This window comes from Coloeus monedula (assembly GCF_965178545.1).
Source record: "Coloeus monedula genome assembly, chromosome: 3".
In the NCBI taxonomy this organism is placed as follows: Eukaryota; Metazoa; Chordata; class Aves; order Passeriformes; family Corvidae; genus Coloeus; species Coloeus monedula.
Genome location: NC_138783.1, coordinates 83,401,117 through 83,426,909, shown reverse-complemented (window position 1 = coordinate 83,426,909; position 25,793 = coordinate 83,401,117). Strand labels below are relative to the sequence as shown.

The 25,793-nt window shown below is 39.0% G+C and overlaps 1 protein-coding gene across 1 annotated transcript in view; it reads left to right on the top strand.

Moving 5' to 3' along the window:
* EFNB2 (ephrin B2) overlaps positions 1-25,793 on the top strand; it is a gene marked incomplete at its 3' end in the record, with an annotated part of 41,217 nt that overhangs the window by 3,942 nt on the left and 11,482 nt on the right. The window contains exon 2 of the mRNA XM_082277626.1: positions 17,657-17,940. Within this exon, the coding sequence (XP_082133752.1) occupies positions 17,657-17,940 (284 nt within the window). The remainder of the gene's footprint in view (positions 1-17,656; positions 17,941-25,793) is intronic.

The following is a 25,793-nucleotide window of genomic DNA, read 5'->3' as shown; positions in this document are numbered from 1 at the left end:
GCTAGACAACAATTTATTTGGGAGTCCTGTGCTGTGGGACTACACTTTCTAGCCTAAGCAATTACAGCTTCAAGCTGAAGAAACAGGAGTGGAAGGTTAAAATGGTTTAAACACATGCTCCTAAATTGTACCCAAAACATAGCTGTTGACACTTGGCATGCTAATACATGGAGCAAGTGGTGGCTTCCAGTCAGTCCATTTGATAGCTCTAGCATTTGTAGCCAGGTCTCTGAAGCACAAGTGAATTAGGAAAATGAATTCAGAATAAACTGAAGGCCAATTTCTTGAGCTGGTTATTTTCCCCATCCTCTTTATATGTAGAGTATAATTGCTATATTATTTATAGCAATTATCTTAAAGCATGTTATCTGTAAGCTGTGTTACGTTATTTCACTTTGTTTAATGAAGTAATTGCCTTTAGAAAGGCAGTGACTAAAAGTCATGCTAAAATCACTTAAGTTCTCCCTCTTCCCACACACAGAATGCCTCCCTCTCCTTTCTTTTCTTTTTTCTTTCCTTTTTTTCTCTTCCCTCTTTTATTATAAGGAGATCACATTGCTTGAGGTGTGACACTCTGGATCCTCTCAAATTCGGTCAAGGTTCCTGGCATGGGAAATCAGGAGTGGAGGAGCTGAGGTGACTGCTCTGACACGCTGGCAAGGACAGGCCTTTCAGCCCTGTGCAGCAGCCACAGGCAGGCCTCCTTTGGGGACCTTTTTTTCCTTTATGATCTAGTCTTCATGCACCGTGCAAACCTGCAGTACTTGAAATTGCTTGTTGCAAATGAGAAGAAAGTGTTCTTCTGAGAAAAAAAATAGTGATTAAAATGTTATTCATGTGTGCCTAATGTCTGCCTTGGCTGCTGACATAAAGAAACCTGTTTTTCTGGTCATTTATCATACATCTACATGGATTTGCTTATGAGCTCATTCTTTGTGAGGCGTTGTGAAAACTTACATAGGAATGTTAAACTGCTTGAAATATTTTGATTAAAATACTCAGTGCCACAGAATGTAGACTTTTAACTAAGACACTGTTGTCTTGAGGGAGGGGAGGTTTTTTTGGGGGGCTTAGGGAAGGGAGCAGCAAGGGAGAAGAGTTTGTGGAGGAATTGCATGGAAAAGCAGAGGAAGGGAGGATGGCAAATGGACAGTGTTAGAAGAGCTTGGAAAAAACTCCTGTGGCTTCATTGTCTCCTTAAAGCCAGAGAACACAAAGACAAATGCAGTTCAGCCTTTCTCCCATGATGGAAAATGTAAACCGTTGACACAGCTCCCATGTTTAACTTGTTTAATTCTCATTTTAAATTCAGTACTATACCAGCCGTGTGAACTCTGAAGATTTCTTTAGTAATCCATTTTGTAGTTCCGAATCAAAAACAAAGTGAAAAGGTCTGACACAATTTGCTTTTATTTTTAGGCAAATCAACCCTGGTCATAGTTAATAAGGGGATTACAACCCAGACTAGGTCTTTACAGATGTAATGTAAATCAAGGGCAGAGTATAAAGAAACTGATCCCTTTTGATTGAAGTATGGTAAAAAGGCATAGAGAAACTAGCAGCAGTAATCTGATTGTATGGCAATAAAACCACCATTTTCTGTCTTTCAGATAAAAATAATGTGGTAAATCCATGCAGTTCATAAGATGTAAAGGCAGATAAAGGGTGATGCCATGGCAACATATAGATTAGCTTGATGTTAGAAATGACACGTCTCTGAAAGGGGTGTTATAAACTAAGGGCCTTGCTCCGGGCTGTAAGGTATTATGTGAGAACTGCACAAAACTTGGGGGCCGGGATTAGGAACTATGAAAGGCCTACTTGTGGCTTGGGGTGGTTGGAGCGGTGAAGAAAAGCTGCTCAGTTCTTGCTCATTGGTGGTGTATAATATGGTAAAGATAGATTTCATTTACTGCTTTTTGCCAAGATGGGGGCCGATTAAAACTCGAGATGGCTGCAATTGTGAGGTGTGGAAGATTTTCCTTTTTAACTCCTGCCCTAGCAGCAGCCTTTCTGAAGAATTGGCTGCGCTTGGGGTTTGTTGCCTTAATCTATTTGGGCTTCGGGCAGGAGCATGCTGGCAAGGCACAGAGAACAGAGGGGATAGGTAGGACTGGGGTTATCTGGAAGGAAAACAGAGACCTTTTGATTTCAGCTGTGTTTTAGTTTGTGGTCTCCATCTCACACTCCATGGGAGCAGCAAAGATAAACATGCTGCATTGTCTGTGCCTCAGCCAGGTGATACTTCAGCATCTCTTGTGTTTCCTATCCTGCAAAAATATAAAAGAAGAAAAAAACCAAAAAAAACCCAAAAAACAACAACAACAAAAACCCCAACAAAACCCGAACAACCACAAACAAACCAGCATCCATTCTTATTTACCAGTCAAGCTGCAGATAACCGAATGGCTCTGGCTCAGTCTCTAGGTGGTGTTTATTTCCAAAAGGCTGGCTGAAATCTAGAAATGAATGAGATAAGCATCTGTCTCCCCCCATTCCCCTCCTCCTCCCCGGCCAACTTACAATCACTGGGATGAGTTTGCTGTTAGCCCCTTGAGTTCAGCCGGCAGACAATATAGCTATTGTTTCATCACTTATTTTGAGTGATCCGCAGCTGTAAAGGTAGTAAATACCTCTTCTAGTGCAGCTACTTGGATGTGGTTTTCCTTGCTTTTTCTCTTAAGGAGCCTTTAAATAGTTAATACTTGCTTTTCTACCCAACTGACAACCCTGAACGCCCACAACTTAAAGTCAGTATTACATTGCAAATCAGGGGTACGATTCAAATGAGAAATATCTACTTTATTGCCTGTTCATTTGTCTGCGAAAAGGGGAGAAGAAAGCACTCTGCATTTGTTAAGCACAGTCTAGACACAAGGGGGAAAAACACTGAAGCCTGCAATAACAGTTGTGTCTTTCTTCAGTGGGAATGAGCCTGGGATGAGCTCGGCAAAATGGAATTCATGCTGTTTGTTTGGCAGTGGTTGGACACTTTTAAAGTGGATTGGGTGTTTTGTTTGTTTGTTTGTTTGATTATTCCAGGGTTTTTTTAATATAAAGATGTTAATTACACACTTGAATTTATCATTCTTACCCTGTCCCATAGTATGCTGGAAATCTTCAGAATTCTGACTGAAAAGGGAACTCCAGACCCCAAACTGTCAAGCTGCTGATGCTGATGTGATTTAACAAATGAAAAATAAATGCATGTAGGGAGCCGGACGGATTGGCAGAATATACAGGGCCTGAAGTGCTCAGATGGGTTTCCGGTCTTGAAATTTAACCTTCACAAATCTCTAGCAAAAGATCCAATTCATTTGCTGAAATTCTCCAAAGCGCAGGGGCAACCTCATCTAATTTACAGGCCGGTCACATCCAAGCACCTTGCATTCTGCATTTGACAATGATTGCTAATGGGCCATTCAACTAAAGTATTTGCTTGTTAACAGGGAACAGAGCATGATAAATGTCCAGCAAGCTTGCGGCCTCCTTCAGCTTTTCAAATGCAGACTGGTGCATATTTATGGCAGGCAAATGACAAAGGGGGAAGCTGAATTACTCTGGCCTTATGCTTTCTGTTCGAACAAGGGTTAAAGTAATTAAAGAAATAATGCAAAAACCGATGTCCTTTGTTTGCCCACCATTATCCGACGTTTAGCTTTCGAACCTGCCTGTCATGTCACATTTCAGAAAATGTCCCAGATAAGGCCGGACAGGTTTGGCAGGGCACAGGTAGAAATGGGGAATCATCTATGGAGAGCATCCTGGACAGTGCACCCCAGCTCTTCCTGCGTCCAGAGTCTTTCCCCGCCAGGTTCCCCCCTCCTTAAGGAGTTTTCACTGATACAGACTCGAAGGTGTATTTTAAAACAGAGATTTTGCAGTTTGCACTCCTGTTCCCTAAATGGGAAAAACACCCCCGAACACCGAAGAGTGGACAGGCTTTGAGAAAACGTGTACACTGAGCTCAGTATGTTTCTGGAAGCCAAGTATGAAAATAAAATGGCAGAACAAAAAACAATTTTGCATTGCTCCTTCACCCCCAGATAGATCTTGAGATCCAAAACGATAAAATGTGCACACAGAAATTTCCTAAACTTGCAGTGTCTTCAGTGTCATTTTGAATTATCTGGGTTGGGGGGTTTTTTTTGTTGTTACCATTTTTGTCCTTGTAAATTCAGGTTTAATCTTAGCCTATCTAGCTTCTGTTCAACTTCATGAAAATACCTCCAGTGGTTTCAGTGAGTACTGCAAGTCCTGCAAGCCTTCAAGGGCTTTACATTATAATTATTTTTCATTATAGGCAAAATTGAAATTTTCTTGTAATGAAAAAAATCTATTGTTTTATTCTAGGAAAGAGAACATACAGATTTTTTTTTTTTCTGTTAGCTGTGATGCACAGAACTTTCCTTTGATGTGATTATATACATTGTCAAAGACAGCAAATAAGGGCAGGACCTCTATCTTTTTTGGCAATCCTGGCCAGCCAACACCCAGTGTTTATTGCGGTATCAGCATGATAATTATAATGCAGCCGATTTAAACTTTGATGTAATAGTCTATGCTTTCTTCTGGTTTTAAACATAAGTTCCAAGCCAAAAAAGATAAAGGCTGGTAGAGGACTGTGTTGCTAGGTGAATCATTCCTCATGTATGACACATACATAACTATAAGATGGGTTTCCTACCTATAGTGTTCTTTTAAAATGTCTCATGGGTGATGGCTAAAATAGGATTTACAAAACTTTATTTGGTACAATCAGAGCTTTGTAGTCTTTAAAGAAAAGTCAAGTTTTACACATGTCAATGGAAAACAAGAAATTATTTGGCTTGTTTTACACAGCAGGATAGGCTCGATGGTGAAATGATAATGTTAGGCTGAAAAATTTGTGATGCTGCCAATTGCTTCTCACTGTTTTCTTACTTTTTGTTTGAATAGGGCATTTATTTAGATACCCAAACCAGAGAACAGCGGTGGGAAAGGTGAACACTGCACTGTAAAGGGAAATGCGTTTTAAAGCTAATAAGAGTGATTTGAAATTTTATTATCATTATTATTATTGTTAGTTAAAGCCCAGTCTCACTTGAATGCTGTTTATTTTGGATTGGGAGTTCTGCCAGACTCCAGCCTGTCAGAGTTAAGAAGACTCAAATCAAGCCCAGGCCTATTTCTGCAGCAAACGGGAATCCTGGCTCCTTGCCTGCGGATTCATTCAGGAAGACCCATCTGGCTTTTGATGTTCTGCAAGTTTGAAGCAGTTTGTTTAAGGAACCTATGCAGCAAGCGCTGGTGGAAGCACACATAACTGCACTTCTTCTGACTCCTCGAGTGGTGCATCGTTTCGCAGTTTCATTTTTGCTTGGTGCTTGCCATCTGCTTACCTACTGCCTGAGCAGCAGTTGGTTTCTATACCTGACTGGATAAAAGTGTAAATTTGGAGTTGGGAACATCTTGACTCCTTTTGAGGATTTGCAGTCCCGTAGCATTCTCTGTCCACACTTCAGTTGCTTTCTTCATGTTTAATTAATTTCAGTTTAGTTCAGAAGCAGTATAGCTTAATCACTGCACAACACTTGACCTTCAGGTTTTTGGGGGGTTTCTTTTTCCAGGGTATGGCTGAGCTATATAGATTAGCTGAACAGGGAAAGTCACATTGGCAGACTGATTACTTCACTGCCTGAAAAATACTTAAAAGGCGATTTTTAGTGATAATCATTCTTTCTATCAGACAGTTTTCAGGCACTTCTTGAAGAAAACCAAAAGCCAGATCTTAAATTTATAGCTTATTGTAGTCTTCTGTTCTGTGGATCAATGTGTGACACCAGGGCAAGCAGGACTGCACTGTGCTACAGCGTGACTTGGGAAACTATCCTTATTCAGAAAAGCTCATGTCGAGCATGTGCTGAATGCTGAATATTTCTGCTGAAGCAGGACAAATTAAGCATGAGCTGTCTTGAACCAAGGCCACTGTGAAGAGGTTTTTTGGGGTTGGACTAATACAGGTCTCTCCAAGGCTTCGTTGTGTTTTTTTAAATCAGAAAATAATGTCAGAAGCTACAGCCCTGTCTGCATTTGGAAAGAGATGTATAGCTTGCCGATAGTCATTGTATCCCTTGTGCCAGCTGGGACCTCAAGCAGGTCCATCAGCTGTGCCTCTGGAGTCTGGCTGCACAGGTAGCTCTGCTTCAACTGATTTTTCGGTGCTTTTTTTAGCTTAGTCAGGTGTAATTCCAGCAGCACATTTCTGCTGACAACTGATCACTGGATGTGACCCGGCTGTTCCCAAGGGGCCAGGTTTCACCCCGCAAGAGAGGGCCTGGTTTATGAGGGGTGCACTGGCTGAGCCTCCCTGCAGTAGAGGCTGAACCAAATGTCAGAGTCTCATGAGTGCAGGGCAATGGGTTAAAACTGAGTGGCAGGATCTCCTGTTGTCCCCAGCTTTCTGCTGAACTCCTCCAATGGACTCTTCCATCTGGGGCAGGGGTCCCAGTTGTGTCAAATACCCTTTTGGAAGATTACAGAATTTTTAAAACTACTCCAGTGTCAGTTTAGCTTCATTTCAGAGGCTCAGACCTTGTAGTGGGCCAAAAGCTGTTTCTTCATAGGTCAGATATTAGTACTGCCTTGAAGGCGGCTGTGGCCACCTGGTTTTATTCTGCTTCTGCACGTCAGTCGAACCTTGGAAAAGTTGGTACTTCGTGTAAGAACATAGGATCTCTCTGCTTCTGAGTGGCTGAATCTTGGGTTTCATGTAAGAAGCAAGTGCAGACTGATTGTAGATCTCCCATTTGGATTTTTGCTCAAGGTCATTTTCTCCTTGGCATAAAAATGATTTGCCAAAATAGGTTTGTTGTACAATTCTGTTACTGATTTGGCATAACTTTTCCTGAAAGTTGTGAGTTAACAATTTGTTCTACTTCCAGTGTTTACTTATGCAGGCAAATGGTATGCAATAATATATTTTCTAACAACTGCAAAGCAGATGAAATTTTGTCTTAGAATTGGAGATATAATCACCGATTATTAATGTCTCATCAACTAACAAGACAGTCCCCTCCCTCTTTTATAGACTTTGCTTGGAGCATGTCTTTGAAACAAGACTGTACAGGTGTGAGCAAACTGTAGTTAAGAGAAGGAAGACTGCAAACTTTGGTTGGCATCCTTATATTGTGGCTGACATAAGACATTTGTTTTTCTAAAAGGAATGGTAGAGAAGAGCACAGAATAGCATAGCAGTAGAACAATCTGGTTCGCACTTTTCAAAAAGTAGTTCTTTGGCAAATGCCAGCTGCTCTCTGTTAGCTTTCTAAAAGCAAAGGCTTTAGTGACTTGTGTAAGACACACACATGGTTTGGTTTGACTTTCTGTTCCATGCTAACTCCTGCTCTGCATCTTTTCAATAAAGTGCCATCTCTTGGGTTTGGCACACCCAGCCTCTGTGAGCACAAGTCAAGTAGAGCAGTGGTTTTGTGTTATGCTGAATTCATGGCACAGATTTTTTTTTTATTATTTTACTTCCTTTTTTATTTTTTTTCCCCAAATTCAAACCATATAAATACCTGATTATCTTTGCCATGAGAGCAAAGAACTACTTTAATATTCCCAGTAGCATATTTTGAACAACAATGATTCTTTAATTAAAACAACATTGGTCTCTTCCTGTATTTCATGGCTAGCAAATGAGAGAAAACACCAGTGTTAATATCAAAGGGAGTCAGTTTTCATTACAGTAATGGTTCAATTGTGCTATGCTGTAGGCACTGAAATTTAATATTATTGTGACTTGTATTGTAATTGTAGGATGACAGAGGAAAATGGATTAAGTTTAAATGTAAGTGTACACAGCAGCACATGGACTTTGTCAAATGGCAGCCGAGGATTGGTACAGGATGGGTCCCCCTCTGGCTCTGTCATAATGAATTAGTATTTTGTAAATAACTGGCCACTAGACTATAGATTTATTACCTTTTGCAGATCTATGTGGACACACACAGACATACGTCGATTCTGTACTGACTGTAATTGCAGTGTGGAGTTGCAGAACGGGTTTATGCCTGTAGGCTTGCAGGGTATTTGAATGTCTAGGCTTCTTGTCTTCACCTTTCATGAAAATATTCTTGTCTGCCAGTTTGTGAAGTTTTGTTCTGAAGGATACACCCATCCTTTTAGTTCAGGCATTGCTAACGTATGCATGGCCTCAGACTGGAAAGCCCTTTGTCATCCTGATGAATAAACCGAATTCAAGTTGCAGATGATCTTTGCTTTAGAAAATTATGCTAGAGACAACTAGTGTTAATGAGCAATATCCCCCTCTTTTCCAGTTGCCCATAAACATGCAGATTACAATGGAAGACAGTAATTTAAACCATCCATTACTGATCTCTTCCATGGAAGCTAAAGGACAATGAAAGCTAGATGTTTCATTTGTTTGCAGTGTAGGGAAGTGGAAGATGTCCCTAAAGCAGTGACTGATAGTGTATTAGTGACTAAACATGATGCCCTGTCGTTTTACCCCGTATCTTCACACTGTTCCTCAGATGTATGTTCACATTGAAACCTGTTCTAATGTTAAAGTGCAAAAGGGGGCAGTAAAGTGCTATCCAAAAAAAATGTTTATTTTTATGGGTACTTTTTGTGGCAAAAGTTGCATTTCTCAGTCGGCTTATAATCGCCGATATTGAAGTAAGGATCACAAGAGTATCTTCTGTTTGAAAGGCTTACAAATGTTGCCAAAGCATATCATTAAGTGTTGTGGAAGTAAAATTTGTAACATTTTGGCTTACAAATGTTGCCAAAGTGTATCATTAAGTATTGTGGAAGTAATGTTTGTCCTGTGTATTTCCATGTACTTCTGTCCTTGAATGGAGCCCTGAAACATGCTACATATTTGGAAGGAATCAAAGGCAGGAAACTTTCCTCAGATATATTTAGGACACAGCTATATGAAGCACTTCTGAAAGAATTCCAACTTTGCTAATCATCTCTGATTCTCATGTTGTGCATTACTAGCACCACGTTTCTGGAAAAAGCAAAATGAAAAGAATGCTGAGGCTAGGGGTTTCTGCTTGAAGTACTGAAGTGTGTAGTGGTGTCATGGGTCAAGAGTTGGGCTCTCATCCAGACCCGCATGCATCATTTGTCAAGAGGTAACTAGAAAGAGCAGCTAATTACAATGCACCTACTGAGTGTTTTTTCTTTCAGAAATTCCTCAGAATAAGCCATTTATACAGACTGGCTGCTGCTTTCCACTGCAGCCACTTGCAGTTTTTAAACTCTACACAGAAAGCACATTTCTGCTGAAGTGAAATTAAATAAAAAGGAGAATGTGCCTGTGTGTTTCCATGCTTGTGCATGGAGCAAGTGAGCAATGATTCTTTCTATTTGCTGAAGCTGAGTAAGTCCAGCACTGTTGTAAGGTTCATATTTCTGTAAATGCTGATGAAATGTTAATATAATACACTTTAAAATAGAACATTGGTCATATTCATCCTTTTTTTTTTTTTTGCTCCTTACTTAGAAGACTGTCGTGAAGCACATTAGTGGTTCTTTTGTGGTAACAGGAATTGATTTAGTAAATGGATCAGAATTCTCTAGTGCTTTAAGTACTTTAAGCAGAGCAGTAATGGCTTTCTGCATATAATACAAAAAGTTAATTGCTATTAATAGTGCCTTATGTGGAGGTCATGTATGAAAACGGAATATAATATCTGTATTTTTTGGAAAAAATGCTTAGATTTAGTAAAAGATTGGATTGTATACTTTTCAACATTTCAAGCCTTACCCTTGCAGTAAATGTTCTGAGTCAGGTTTCACATTCTTGTGCAAAAAACCCATTGCACAGGAAAAGACCAATAGGCGTTTGCTCTCCAAAGTTTTTTAAGGCAGGGAAAAACATGCCTGACTTTTACATGGGGAAAAACAGGCGTTCATTTTTGCAGTCTGGATTTACTGGGGGTGAAGGGGTAATATACAAGTTGGTTTGAAAGTTTTAGTTACGTAAGTGGGCTTTTTGCTTTTTTCTGCGAGTGAGAGCCAAAGCAGCAAGGGAAAGGCCAACTTTCCAGCAAAACTAAACCACCTCTCGCAGGCGGAGATGGCATCCGATAGATACACTGCCATACAGCAAAACCCTTCTGGCAGCTGCACACTAGGCAGCTGAAGGCAGGACGCTGCCTTGGCTCCGCATGGTGGGCTGGGGAGAGGAGGCTCTTGGTGCCCCTGCGTCCGTGGTCACTCCAAGATGCCATGATCCCTACCTGAGATGACACAATTCCCTGGAGAGGGACTACTAAGCAACCTACCTCTGCTGGAACTGAGGACTGGGGGTAGCCTTGAAGGGGAGTCTGTGGCATTTCCTTTGGCTTGCTTACTCTTTGTGAAGACCGAGGTCACATTTGTAACCTCGTACATCACAGCTTTTAAGGAACCAGATTTTCTCTTTGAGTGTCTCCAATACAATGTGTTTGGTGCTGGGTTGCAGGTGACCTTCTGCATACGTGAAGGGTGAAAGGGGTACAGTTTTGCCAAATATCACATTTTAGCTGTGGGGTTTGTGCTCTCTCAAGTGCAAGGCACCTTTAGACTTGTGATGATTCTCAGCTGAGTGGAATGAAAAAGTGTCTGTATTTCTGCAACAGCACTAGTCATAAGAGTTTTTTGTTGAAGGAAGCTCGTGACAGATCTTTCTAAGAGACCAGCTAGGGCATTTTCTGATGTGTTTGGAGACAAATGGTGTCTGTGGGTGTCTCTGTACAGTAGAAGCTCTGTGCCTTTAGAACTGTGATGTGATTGTGCAATTTGACTGTCAAATCCTGCAGGTCTATGCAAAAAAATATTTCTTTTGGGGGAAGCAGATGCACTCTTAGCCCATCCTTAGTTTATATGTATTAGAATGCGCTTGTTGTATTTTAGTTTTTTGCCAAAGGTAGTGCGATGAATGGATAAATGAAATGGCTAAAATTTCATACATGTTCCTAATTCCCTGTCCACTAAAAATTCTGAGAAAATGTAATAATGCTACAGAATCATTCTTGTGTAGGTTATTAAGATTAACATACTGCATCGTTTTGCCCTACTGAAGTTGATGGAAGTCTTGCAACTGATGTCAGTAAGAATAGGTCCAGGAAGGGCATCGAGAACAGTGCCCATTTGCATGGCTGCTTGAGACACTTGAAATGGTGGCACCACTGATGTGTTGTGTCCAGCGCTGTGATTAAAACAACATAAAACCTTTACCATTCCCTTTTTCAGTGCACTGCAAGAATTTGCCCCAGGGTAGTCTGAAAGAAGATGGGCTCCTTTGGAGGTGAGGAAGGGTGAGGAGAATGAGGTACCCCAAACCCTAGGATGGAGATCAGCTGTAGTTTCAGGCGACTGCTTCAAAGCATTTATGAGCTTACTGCAGGTTTTATTGCAGGGGAACCTGAACATACATTTTTCCCTTACAGTAGAAGTGAGAAATACAGGACTTGCTACTTTACCAGCTTGTGTTACAATATTTTATAATTTGGCTTTGTATAATGTGGTACTTGCCATTAAAGATCTTAAGGGATGAGCGTGAATATATTTGTTTATTTATTTGTTTGAATTCCATTTAGTTTCTAGCCTGCAAATCCCATTAATGCTAGTAACCATTCCTTACATGAATAGTTTCATCAACTTTGTGGAAAAATGTTACATGTAAATAAAGGTTAGCAGATTAAACTTCTTAAATTTTATTTAAATTCAAAAACCTCCCTATTTAGCATGTTGTATAAAACTTTCCTGGAGTATTAAAATGATTTAATAAGATTGCACTGGTAAAGAAAAGTAGCTTCCAAAACTGACTTAAAAGAATTTTAGTAATATGAAATGCTATACTTTTTTTGCTCTCATAGTTTCATTTGCTAGTCTGTGTATAAAGCCAGTCTGTCATCTTGCTGTGTCACACTATGGTATTTTTTCTTGCAAAGATTTCACGTAAGTGGTGCCTTTTTTCCTCGCAAAATTATGTACCCATTTTCAGACAGACTCTACATTAATCTTTTTTTTATGAAGCTTGTTTTTCTGTCTGTCCACAGCAGTTACTGGTCCTGTTCTCATTGAATTCATGTTCACTTAATCTATTTAAACTGGAGTGAGATGAGTCCTATAAAATTACTGCTTCAGCACAAAAAGCAGCTGGGTGTATACCTTATATGCACATGGCATATTTTTGTACATGGTCTTGAAGCTGACAAAAACTAACATGAAAGTTTTGCACAGAGCGTTTGCAGAGAGCTCTGGTCTGTGTTCTGGATTTTATGTGGTTCAGTGTTTTTTGGAATCAAGAAACTGATTTTCATCATCATGAAACTGCTACTTCACTGAAATCACTACCATTTTCCTGAAACTTATATTGGCCTTGCATCAAGCTGGTTGGACTTTTGCCTTGCTTAAATATTTCTTCTGTGGACAAAGTGATGTTCAAAATATGAATGTTGTTATTTTCTCAAAAGTCAGATGATTAATATATATACTATTTAGTAACCATTCTTTTTAAACAGTAAGAACTTGTACGTGGAATGTAATTCTGTATTCTGTTTCAGTTTGCAGTTTTACAAGTAACGGACTAACATACTGTGTTATTAGTATTCATGATATTTCCTTAATAAAAGTTTTCAATGAATAACCATAGTCAGGCTGGTAGTTAAACTTCATAAAGTTAAGTGGGTAGGATTCCCCAACAGTAGGTTTCAGGCTGCATTTTAAGAAGCGTCTTGATTGTTCACATTTTTAGGATTATTTTTATGACATTAATTTAAAGCTAACTGCCTACACCAATTAGTTCTGGTAAGTTATTAAAGCACAGAATTTTGGCACTGCCTCCCCAGTTAAATATACAAGCCTTGCATCAAGTAGTAACATGCTTTCTAAAATTGTATTTATTTTATAATTACTAGAATATAGTTAAAGCTAAACATGCATATATATTTATAATATGAGTACATATATGTATGTATATAGTTTTGCAAGTTGGAAAAACCCTGACAAGTCACTTGGTTACATCACTCAATACTGATTAACAAAATCTCTTAAGAATTTATTTCTCTAAGAATTTTTTCTGTTGATAATTTTACAATTTCAGAAATTTTTGCGTACTAAGAAATGGTAGAATATTCTCATTGAGAGTGTGGGCAGTTTAAGGTTTTTTTTTTTGAGAATTTGCTATTATGAGGTGAGGCAGGTTTGAGTGGTTATCATTAAGCAAAATTCGTTTGTAATTTAATATGGTTGAATGTGCTGAGTTTCTTTAAACAATAATTAGATTCTTAAGTTAGTTGGAAACTAATACGCATTTTATTTTTTTATAAAATTTCACAATCAAATTTAACTTCTTGAGGACTTTGAGCAATAGGGTTACATTAGTGTCAGGAACTGCTGCTGAGCCTTAAAATAAGGGCGGTAGATAAAATCATTGTAGCATTGGTGTGAGTGGGGAATGAAATACTCTGTTCCTAATTTCTGTTTGTGTGTCATGTGATGTTTTGGTCAAGTACAATAATTATTTTTAAAAAGCTTTGGGAACTCTTCAAGTTGTTGTTATTCAATGAGCTGCGTGACTAGTTGGACGTGTGGGAGGGATTCACATCTATGGGCTTTGCACAGATGTCAAATGTCGCCCACAATACACCAGTTTTGGGTTGATGGTAAAAATGCCATCTGTATCAAAAAGTGCCAGACAGAAAGCACATTAATTTCATCATACAGCTTATATGGAACTTAATATACTTTTCTGTGTTTTCTCGCAGCAAGCACCAGGATTATTTACTGTGAGCAGGATTTTTCGAATGCTCTAAGAGTCTCCCTGTATCTGACTGCTGACAGAAATGAGTTGGGAAGCTTGCTAAGCTTTTCTCTTAAGTTTCTGTTGGGTGCAGTGGCCTGTGTTGGTATTTAAGTTTTGCACTAAATCATATTTAAAGCTGAAATGCCGAAAGTTAGAAAGCTTTGTATAGAAAGCAGTGGTTCCAGTGCTGTTGCTGTCCCAAATACTTGGAGAGCACGTCGCTGTCCCAAGCCACCACTGGAGTAACAGCCTCCACAGGATCAGTCACAGGATCCTGGAAACATCTTGTTTCATCTTTATTATATCTCTGTTTTGATGGGGAAAAAAAAGCTTTGTAATTAGTTGAAGGCATGTTTTGATCAGACTTTTAAAGCCATTTCATTAACTTAATTTTTACAGACACCATCCTCCAAACATTTCTTCAGTTTTATTGCTACTTTGGAATACTTAAGGTAACATATCAACACTTGCAGAAATACTCAGGATTAATCCTGAAGTTTTTTTAACCTCTACCAAGGCTGAAGGTACATTGTCCTTTCTTTTTTTTTTTTTTTTTTTTTTCAGCTAGAAGGTCTTCAAAAATAGGATCATAAAACAATAGTCTTAATCCTCCTGACATTTCATAAATAGCTTCAGAAAATGCTTAGTATCCAGCAAATGATTTATTTAAAGTCTTTATAAAAAGTACAGTAGCAAAAGTATTAAAAAAATGCAGGGATAATAATCATGCCTACTACTAATCAGCCACTGTAAGTTTTGTGGTTGAACTGAAATGCATGAGGTGAAACTTTTTTATTATCTCCATCCATATTTGGGCTTTGTTGTAGTAAGAAAATAAGGAAAGTAAATTGGAAAAATATCTCTCTGACAAAGGTCACGATCAAAACTGCAAAGTGTGGAAAAAAATTTCAATACAATCAAGTTCTCAGATTAATCCTTGCATTTTCATCCTTTTTTCTTCCTTAATCCCATCAGCATTAGATCCTACAAGTTCAGACACTCAAGTGGAAGGAGATTTACTGAGTTTAGTTCTAAAACTGTACAGACTTCAGAGTCATAGCAAGAATATTCCCTGCCATAAAGTCTAACGAGTGCATTGGTTGAAAGCTCTTGTAAAATGTAGTTTTAACTGTCTGTCAGGGGCAGTTCTGTCCTCTACATTTTATGGGACAATTCCTGGCTGAAACCAAGGCTCACAAGTGTGCCTTCTCTCCTGCAGCTCTTTCTGAGGATTGCCTGGCATACCGTCTCTGAACCCATGTTTGTACATGTTTGTACTCATGTTTGCATGGAGAACATATACTGTGGCTGTTTCATGTATATATGCAAACTCTAAAATTAGAATCAGTGTCTTTTGTTTCTCAGGGCAGCTTTAGGGTCCTATTCTTGATAATGGTGGACAGGTGCATTTATCTAAACTTATGAATTTCATATTTGTTATGTATGGAAATCTCAATTGATTAACTTATAAGCAAAGGTTCAGTCCTTTGAAATCTCATGTGTTTCCTATTACACAGTCCCATTATGTGAAGAAGAATTGCTGGCAAGAAGGCGTATGTGCAGCAGTGGGGTCATACAGTGACCAGCCTTTGTCCTGGCATGCAGATGGGGGAATAGGAGCAACTGCCATTTTCCTGGTACAGCACTGCTGCACAGGAGCAAAGTTTAAATGGGGCTGTGGTCAGACAAGGTAGTAAAGTCAGTCACAGGTGACATAGGTTGGCTTGGAAACTCTGTCCCTTTGCTTTTGCCTGGTCGGAGTTGATCCCTGAGGAGAGCCAAAATCAGAATACATGCTGCTCCCTTGAGAATATTTGCTGGCTGGGATCCTCCTCCTCACCTTTTCTTGGTACCCTTGAAGAACTGGCCTCTCCCTTAGTCATAGGACTGTAGAATCATTTAGGTTGGAATAGACCTGTAAGATCATCAAGTCCACATGTTAACCCAGCACTGCTGTGTTCACCACTAGACCACGTCCTAGGTGCCACATCTACACATACATCTGGTTGTCCTTCACCAGGCTGGTAACTCTGAGGATACATTTCCACCTTTCCATTTGTTTGATCATTTCAGCTCTCAGGAGGTGGTAGTCACTGCATTCCTTTGGCATGTCTGGAAACTGGAGGAGGAGGCACAGCTTTGCCCCATCTCCACTTCAATCTCAGTTTGAACAGCCGTGGCCAAGCCCAGTTTCTGCAGTCTGGAAATTACACTGCACAGCACAAAAGAGAGCAGTGATTTATACATCAACAGTCGCTTTTCTTGCCATAACATTTCATTGTTCTAGTTCCCTAAATCTGTAATTACATGTCTTTGTCCTGCTACGTGCTGCTTCATAACAAATATAATTCTTACACTGGCTTTGTGAGTGAAAATAATCCTGCTCAATTAGCACAGATCATAAACTTGAATTGTGTGGGAGCAAGCAGTTGTAAATGATGGATTTGAAATTTGGGACATTGCATCATCCTTTAATTTAGTGGGTTCTCCCCCACCACTACTTCATGCTAGTGGCTCCTTTCGCCAAGCCAGAGGTTGGAGGTCACCGACGCCTACAGCTTTGTTCTGCGTGGGCCTTGATACTCTAATTTAAAGTTTCCAGGAAGGCTGCCTGTGAATAAGCTAGATTTACTACGTGTGCTGTTTAAATACTAGCACTTGGAGAAGGGTGTTCATTAGGCAGCAGTTGTTTCACTTGGTTTTTCAGGCCGATTCTCCATTAAGGAAGATCTTTGGAAAATGCTGGCAGGCAGGAGAAAGAGGAAAGAAAGTCAGTCTTTTTGGTCTGTGCATTCGAGTACGTTGTGTTGTTGGCTGTTGTTCTAAAACATGCACTTCTTGGCCTTAATTGAAATAAACATGTCTTAGTGGAGAGAGAAACAAACAAACCTGCTGTGGCTTTTATCCTTGTGAGAACACGACTCCTCATTTTGTGGATGAACCAATAATATAAGTAATTATTTATATTTTTCTTCCATGAAGAAGCGGTCATGTTTGCCTGTTAATTAATATGAGTAGGAAAGACAAAATACTATGTCTAACTGCAAATATTAAAGCTCACTGTGGGTTTGTGTAAGAACTCTTCCCATACTAAGAAAATAAGCACACCTGTTTTTCACAACTAGCACAAAAAAATCAAAAAAGAGCTAAAATAATGACAGTAATGGTGGAATTTATGAAGAGAAACATTGTAGTGGAGTGGTCACGCTGTGTTGGATATAAGTGTTTTCCCAGAATCTTGTGTGGTCCATGGATCAGGTAGATCTCTGTCCATCCCAGGTCTGTAAGCACGGTCCTGGTGAGTGACTGATGTTCCTTTGTGTTACACTAGTAATATCAATCAGCATCTTAATATATTCTTAAAAATCTTTTAAGTTTTTTCCTGTCCCACATGGCTGTTCAAGGGGGTTGAAAGATTATTTTTATCATTCTCCCATGTCCAAAATTAGCAAAATATGTGCAAGAATAGCAGAAATATTAGCAAAACAGAAAAACAGGTTCATGGCCCACCAGGTATTGTATTAGCTGCTCTGCATGGCTAAATGCAGTGGAAGAAACAGCATTGCCTGACAGAGAGAGAGATGTAAAATCTGCTAGAATGGGATAAGGACTATAAGACTCAATTGATCTATAATTTCCAAGATCTAAATAAACATCTTGTTGATACTGAATCAAGACCAAACTATTAAGATTTGGTTTGCTCAGTCTGTCATTTTGGTTTTGGAAACTGTGTTTATTCCTGTCTATTCATGGCAGTTGCTACTTTTCTGAATGAGATTTTATCAAGTGTCTCACATTCTACCTCTTCTTCTCTTCCCCCATCCCCCCCTTTTTTTTCCTTCCTTTTAGATTCCTTCCTGGACAAGGATTGGTACTATATCCACAGATAGGAGACAAACTGGATATTATATGCCCAAAGGTGGACTCTAAAACTATTGGCCAATATGAATATTATAAAGTCTACATGGTTGATAAAGACCAAGCAGATAGCTGTGCTATTAAAAAGGACAATACACCTCTACTTAACTGTGCCAAGCCAGATCAAGATGTTAAGTTTACCATCAAGTTTCAAGAATTCAGTCCTAATCTCTGGGGCCTGGAATTTCAGAAGAACAAAGATTATTACGTCATATGTAAGTTCAAAATTTCAGTTGTTCATTCTTTTAAATATAGTTGTTCATTGTTTTGTATGCTGTCTTGTACATTATAAGCAAACTAAGAGGAATACAAATGGATTTGTATTTTTTTATCTGAAAACAATTTCTTGCCAGCATATTTTTAATTTTGTTCCTGATTTCCAAAGGGTCTCTGTCTCTTTTTTCCTTGGTTTGTGTAAACCACATTAGATTGTACCTTTGTGCCTGTGAAAGGCTTCTTTTTCTTGTGCACAATATTGTGTCCTGTATTTGCATTAGAAGTTGTTTGCAGCTGGACTGTGACACGTTTCCTGCTCACAGCCCTGCTGACGTGCCTTGCTATTGGCCTTGTTCTTGGGTTCTCTTATGCCAGGAGTAGGAGTACGGTGACCCAGCTGTTCTGAGATGAGGCATCCTATGTGACATGGCTAGCCATTGCTGCAGGTGGTCCAGGGACTCTCACAGGATGCATCTTTTGGCCACTTTGGTGCCAATTTTGTCAGTGTAGTTTCCTCACAAGGGTTACTGGTAAAGGCCTGAAATTGAACATGCTTTTCCTCAAAACAGACCTACTGTGTTCATACAGTAGCTAGGAGAGTTCTTGGGTAAAACCTAGGCTAGCAAGGTCTTGAATTTCATCCTTTTTCATGGTCCTGGTTTGCAAAACAAATGTGCATGGCACAGGCCTCTGTGCAGCAATACAAACTTTGTGTGAGTTTCTGATCAGGGATTTATGGCTGAAAGCAAGTCTGGAGGTAGCCACTGTGTTCAGTGACTCAAATTACTTATGATGTGTAAAGTTAATGATGTGAATCAGTAGTTAGCATAAGCTGAGACCTCAGCAGTACAACAACAATTTACATTAGTTTAGGTTTTGTCATTTTAAAACTATGCCCTGTGTATCTCATTTAGCCCCATGGGCACTTTTGAAGTCTTGAGTAAGTATCAACAGTTATTAGGTGATGGAACAAATTCTGCAAAGACTTGGCTTTTCTGCAGTTACAAGGAAGTTAGATATTTGTGTGTTTTATTTCACAGAATCGTGGAATAAGTTGGGTTGGAAGGGACCTTTAAAGGTCATCTAGTCCAAGCCCCATTCAATGTGCTGGGACAGCTTCAACTAGATCAGTTTGCTCAGAGGTCTTTTCCCAGGTATGGAGCATCTACCACCCCTCTAGGCAACCTGTTCCAGTGTTTCACAACACTTATTATAAAAAATTTATTCACTATATGTGGTCTAAATCTACTCTCTTTTAGTTTAAGACCATTAACCCATGTCCTGTCACAGCAGGTCCTGCTGAAAAATTAGACCCCAAACAGATTTCTGCCACCACCTTCTTGAAAACTGGAGGATTGATAACTGTTTCATGTAATGTCTGCCAGTGTAATTATTTCTTAACTTCTGATTTAAAAATATTGGCAATTTAAAAAGTGCTCTTATGAAGTACTTTTAAAATGGAAATGAAAATTAATTCAATATAAATTAATGCTCACTTCCCAGTTATATCCATAATGGTACGTGATAATGTATGAAACAGGTTGCATGTCACAGAAACTTAAGTTAGAATTCGCTGCATCATTAATACTAATTACTAATTTTAGAAATTACTGAGTAAGAGTTACAGGAGATATAAACCACAATTTTTTGGTTTTAAAGATTGCTTAATATAGGCACTTTCTCTGTTTAGTGAGGGGGTGTGAAAAATGTGATCCCACTTAAACAATAAAAACTTTGACAAACTTCCCACTGAAATCTAGTGAGATATTTACCAGGGTGAAAACGACAAAACTACATGTTGAGAGATAGTTATCTGTAACTCCAGTGAAAAAGTGTAGCATAAAAATAACCATGCTCAAATATTTGGCTTAAATGAGGAAATATGCTCATTACTAAGTGCTGCTTTTAAAAACATCCACAGAAGACCAACTGTAGTGGAACAAATGGCACTGTTACAATTATTACCTGAAAATTATGGGCACAAATGGAGCTTTCTGATACACTGTCAGTTCTGTCATATCTATGTCATGGATTTACCCAGAGAATTATTAAGTATGTCTCATTTTCATTAGTTTTGTATAATTATTTCATTATAGCAATAAGACATAATAGACATTGCATTTCCTGGAAGCTTAACAGCATAACTTGGTTGAAAGAACTTACTCAGCCTTCAGTCTAATGCCTCAAAAATTACTCTGGCCTAGCAGTAATACTGGAGTGCCCTAGGGTATTACTTTTCCTACTCATTGTGGCATAAACAACTGGCTAACTTATCACTCCATTGCTAGCATACTGACTGAGCTTCAGCAAGGGTACCCATACATTTTAATAGGCTAGACAAAAAAGCACCCCACCCTTGAAAACCCAGCCATCCTTAAGCTAAAATCCTCACTTTCCTCTTATTCAAGGGGAAAACAATAAACTCAGTGATGCTGGTCTCAGAAGCAGAAAGAAGGGTAGAAAACTAGGCCAGTGCTCAGCTGGGACACCATTTTAGACAGTACTGGAGCTAGACAGGGTTTTAACAGTTTGTATTAAAAAGCTCATGACACAGCCTTGTCAATGCAAGTTCTGGTAGTCAGAACATGTGCTGTCATTTTTATAAGTAATAAAATGTGTCTTAGTCATGTACACAAATCAGGCTTTAAATTGTTTGCATACATCCCTTTTCACAGACCTGTAATTCTTTCTTTTCCTTCCTTCCTTCCTTCCTTCCTTCCTTCCTTCCTTCCTTCCTTCCTTCCTTCCTTCCTTCCTTGAGTTTTGTCTTGCTTGTTTTGTTGGGTTTTTTGAGGGGGTGGAAAAGCTGTGAAATGAAGGCAATGATGCATTTTATGTGCCAGATTTTGATTTTGAAGTATTTTAGGATCTTGCATTCCCTCAACTAAGTGGCATCAAACAAACCTAACACAAGAGCTTACTGAGCTCAGCATCTTTGCAGTGCTTGCTGTGGCTGCACCTACAGCCTAATCTCACGCTGTTTATGCTGGCAGGCTGTTGTCAGCCCTTTAAATGTTTTGTGCATCGTCATGTACCTTTATCATCTTGCCATTATTTGAAAACAGAGTTTGTTTTTCTCATGTAATAGTATGTGGTTTGTGGAGCTGTATTAAACAGTAAAATGTCTATTCATATTAGGGGGTTAGTCATTTTGGGATGAGGATTTGCAACACAGGATGAAGCAGCTTCCTGAGCCCTTTAGAGACATGTGATTGCGCAGGAATTTTTTAAGCCATCATTTTTATATCATCCAGATGTATTCATGATAGGTATAGCAGAAGGACATATTTTCTATTCAGTGCTTCCCTAAGCCTAAGCACATAAAATCTTCTCATTCCACCATTCCCTATTTTTAAAAAGTAAAAGTGTGGGTAAGTTTCTCATATCTGTTTTCACATTTAGTGGTACTTTAATTAAAAAAAAAAAAAAAAAAGGAACCCATTTCTTGGCAAGATATTCCTCAATATGAGTATCAGTATCCAAAGAGTTAATTCTGTGAACAGCAATAATTGGAAAGACGATACTGAATGGTATTGTGAAAGTGAATAAATGATGTAACAGAGTGTCCTTGCTTTTCTCTTCTTTGCTATCATCAATTTTTCGTTCCTCGGAAATGAATAGATTCATTTTCCTACAGTTACCTGATTTCTTTTCAGCAGAACTGGAGAAGGTCAAATGTACTTGAGATCTCAGAAGTATTAATGTTTGATTATCCTAAAATATGCGACCATTTAGCTAACATATCATAAGTCTCTAAGGAAATCCTTAATCAGATGCATGAAGGAAGATACATCATGCCCAAAAACATAAATATCTGTATGAAGGGCAAACTTGGGCAGAAGGATGTGAAGATTTGCAACTCGGATGTTTGTATTAAAAAGTCTTTTTATGTCTTTGTACGGTTAGAGAATAAAGTATAATTTTCTGCTGTTGTGAGTTGCTCAGAACAAGCAATGAGTATCTTCTCAATACTGAGGAGATACTCAGTACTTGATTTGCAAGTACTTGGGTCATGGTGTCGCTGCTTCAGTACCTCTCAGATGCAGATTCTTGTTTGTGAGAGACATGTTAGCATAGTTCAAGTGCATATAATATAGCAAAGATGTTTACTTTTGGTGAACAGGAATCGTCCTGAACCCTTCCTCATGAAACTTGGCCTTTAGTCAGAGGGCACAGAGAGCCCGGTGATACACTGGGTTTGTGCTGAGGGAGCACCAGGGGAAGCCTGTGAGAAGCTATGCCAGAGGGAAGGGAGCAGTGCCAGAGGGAAGGGAGTAGTGCTGCCTGCCTCCAAGCCACCGTCAAGCTCCTTAGGTAGTTTGGCCAAGCAAGCACATATTTCACACCATCTCTTCTTTTGTGTAAGTAAAGTGAATTTTATGGGCTGACATCATCAACATTAAAAAATAAGTCACCTGCAATGAAATCTTCACTTGTTCCGAATTTGTAACAGAGTGACTTGAGACTTGGGAAGGGGCTACAGAACAGTTCTCTGAAAGATTCCTCTATAAGGCTTGCTCTGCCTGGACCTCATTAGCTGAGCTTGCTGAGCTAATGATGCTCATTGGCTTTGACGTTGGCAAAATTGAATATGCAGCTTTCCTTAAATGTTTTTTTGTCAACTTTTTTTCAAGTGATCCACTTACATAATTGGCTTCTGGCTTAAATTAAAAAACATATATGTATATATATTTGATCCCTGACTGATTTAAAGGTTTATACTGGCTAGTAGCACTATATTTTGGATAACTGCTTTAATAGTACTGTGGCTTTTAAAATCAAAACAGTCATTCTGAAACTTTAGCATTAGCTGTGTTTGAAAAAAATCACAAGGCTTTTTATGTTTTCACTTTGTCATTCTGTTACAATTAAAGGGCAATAACTGTCTGAGGAAGAACATATTAAAGGACAATATAGATTGTGCCCTGAAATATGGCCCAGCTGGGAAGAATAAATCTCTTTGCGTGGCCAAATAGATTTACATTAAAGTGTTATTTTAGTATTCTGGCCAGTTTAAGTGCTGGCTAATCTGTCTGGCTGAGCATTCTGAAAACGTTCTGAGGCAGATTTCAGCCTGCAGCCCCCTGCAACCACCAAATCACCTAGTGAAAGCTGCCCAAAAGGAAACAGTAAACAGGTTTTTCTTTGTTAATGCCAAACTAGCCAAAATGGGAACAAATACTGTATCAGAAATTCAGTTCCTTTACCTTTGCAACAAAGATGTTTTTCCTGTTTTTTGTTAAAGGCTCTGTGATCCAGAAATCTACTGTTACTTTTTTGTTGTTGTTGGTTTTTTTTTTGTTTTGTGGTGGTGGTGGTGATGGTGTTAATGAAAGCCAGTGCGATAATAGTCACTCTGATTCCATTTGTACAAAGATCAGGTTTTTTTCTTTCCTTTCTCTTCCTCCTTCCTAGAAAATGAGATAAATAATTTCTCCTCAATGTAAAATGATATCCAGAGGTCAGTCTTTGACTTTGCTGAAGAGTCTTTTAAGGGATGTGTCAGCAATACCACTTAGCTCTTGTTGAATGAAATATAAATACAGCTTATACAAATAATATTATTAGAGGGAAAAATCACTGTCTGTGCAGCTTCAGATTTCTAACAGAGTCTAAGACCTGCAGGATTAATGGAGTCATGGTCCTTTGGGGTTTTGTCCCAGACCACACAGGTCTTGTAAGAGAATAAGGCTATTTTATATTGATGGACTGTGTTCATATTCGGTGCCATTACCTAGGCAATACCAATCGTTTATCTCCTTTAAAGTAGACAGAGATAGTTCAGCAGGAAATCTGTTATTATGTTGCTATTCCTAAGGGAGGGAAATGAAAGATAGGAATGCTCAGTTTGTTAATTGATGGCATGTTGTGAAAAAAATAGAGTTATCTTCCCCCGCACCCCTGCAAGTATTCCAAATAGATATGGAATCAGATGAAAATGAAGAATAATTTTTCAGACCGGAAGAAAAAATTATTCAGGAAATACCCATGAATTGAATAGGTTTTAAAATTTCATAGGAAGCTCTTTAATAGTTTTAGTCACTATTTTTATAACTCGCTTTTATAGTTCCTCAGAAACAGTTTATAAATACAGGAAATATAGTACATTCACAAAGAAAGATACAATATTCTCCTTTAGAAGTCTTTATATATGTAGTATTTGTAGTGCTTTGCAAAAAAAGCTTAAACCCTGATCTTCTCCAAAATGTGTATGTTCTTAGATTTGCATAAACATCCTTAGCAGGACTAAATGCGGAAGAAGATTGTGTTGCGTATGTATTTTATCCTTTCTATTTGGGATATGAGTAACTGTTTAAATCGAGGGGGTGTGTATTGAAAAGACATGCCATGCTATGATGAAAGCATGAAGAAAGTATGTCTAAACTGAAGATTGAGAGCGCACTACCACACTGAAACACATTTAACTTTTATTTTGTACGTAGGTTCAGTGATGATCATTTAGCTCATCAAGTGGGATAATTAGTCTTTATAGAGTTGCTTGTATCATATGTGTTACATATTGCAGTATTTTAAGTCCTAAAATAAAAGATGAGGAGCTACATAAGGATTTATGAGGGCTTTAATGAAACTCTTTTTAAAGACTTGAAATTGTTTGCCTCATTAAAGTCTTTACATAGCTGGGATGGGGGAAATGTACTTTTGTCTGAGAACTGCATTAGCTAAAACAAAAGGTTGGAATGGCTGAAAACCAGGGTTAAATGTCAGTTTGGATTTTCTTTCCTGATTTCAGTCAATCTTGGAAACCTTGGACGAAGAATATTTCAGGATTTATTTCTGATAAATCAGACTATAAAACTAAGCCCTAATGGGCAGTCTTCCAGTTTCTTTTTTTCGGTCCCAAGGAAATCATGCAAATATTTCTGGGAGTAGAAGCAGGATTAGGCTTAAGGTAGTCTTAGCTGTTCTTGGAGAAGAGTCCGTATTAAGCTGATAATGTTGGTTTTTAAAAGCATGTTCAGATCTTTGTTAGCATGATTTATCTGTTTTGTGTTCAGTAAATGAAGACACCAAAAATCACTAAACCGCAGCAGCAGAGCAGTCCTTATGTGCTTACTGGGCTGCTGTGAGAGAAACAGAATTCTGAATCCAAATCCTGCCAGGAAAAGTTAAAATGATTTGTTTTTCAAGTATTTCATGTTAACACATAAATGCATCAGACCACAACAGCACAGCCAATTGCAGAATCCCAGAATGGTTTGGTTTGGATGGCAGCTCTGGAACTCATTGAGTCCCCTGCTCAGGCCTTTGCTCAAGCAGGCCCACCTGCAGCCAGTTGCCCAGAACTGTGTCCAGCTGAGTTTTGAGTATCCCCAGGGGTAAAGCCCCTTCTTCTGTACAGCTGCTGCAGTTCCTTTGTCATCTTTATGAGCATTTACTGGACTTGCTCCTGTAAGTCCATGTCTGTCTTGTACTGGGGAGCCTGTGACTGCACCTAGCACGGCAGGTGTGGCCTCACCAGTGAAGAGTGTGGTGTGGTAGTATCACCTCCCCAAACCAGCTGCTGCCGCTCTGACAGATTGAGCCTAAGAGCTGGTTGCCTCCTTTGCCATGAGGGCATGTTGCTGCCTCATGGTCAACTTGGTGTCCACCAGGACCCTTAGAGCCTTTTTGCAAAGCTGCTTTCCATGTGTTTGGCCCCAGCCTGTGCTGAAGCTTGATTCCACATGCCATCCAGAGGCTGCCACAGCAGATTTGGTAGCACAACCAAGAAATTAGCAAAATAATTCACATTGCAAAAGGGAAAAAAACCCAACTAAATAATGTTACACTGTTATAACACCAGTGAACTTTTAAAATCTCTATGAATATAAGTATTAAAAGTATCAGTTCA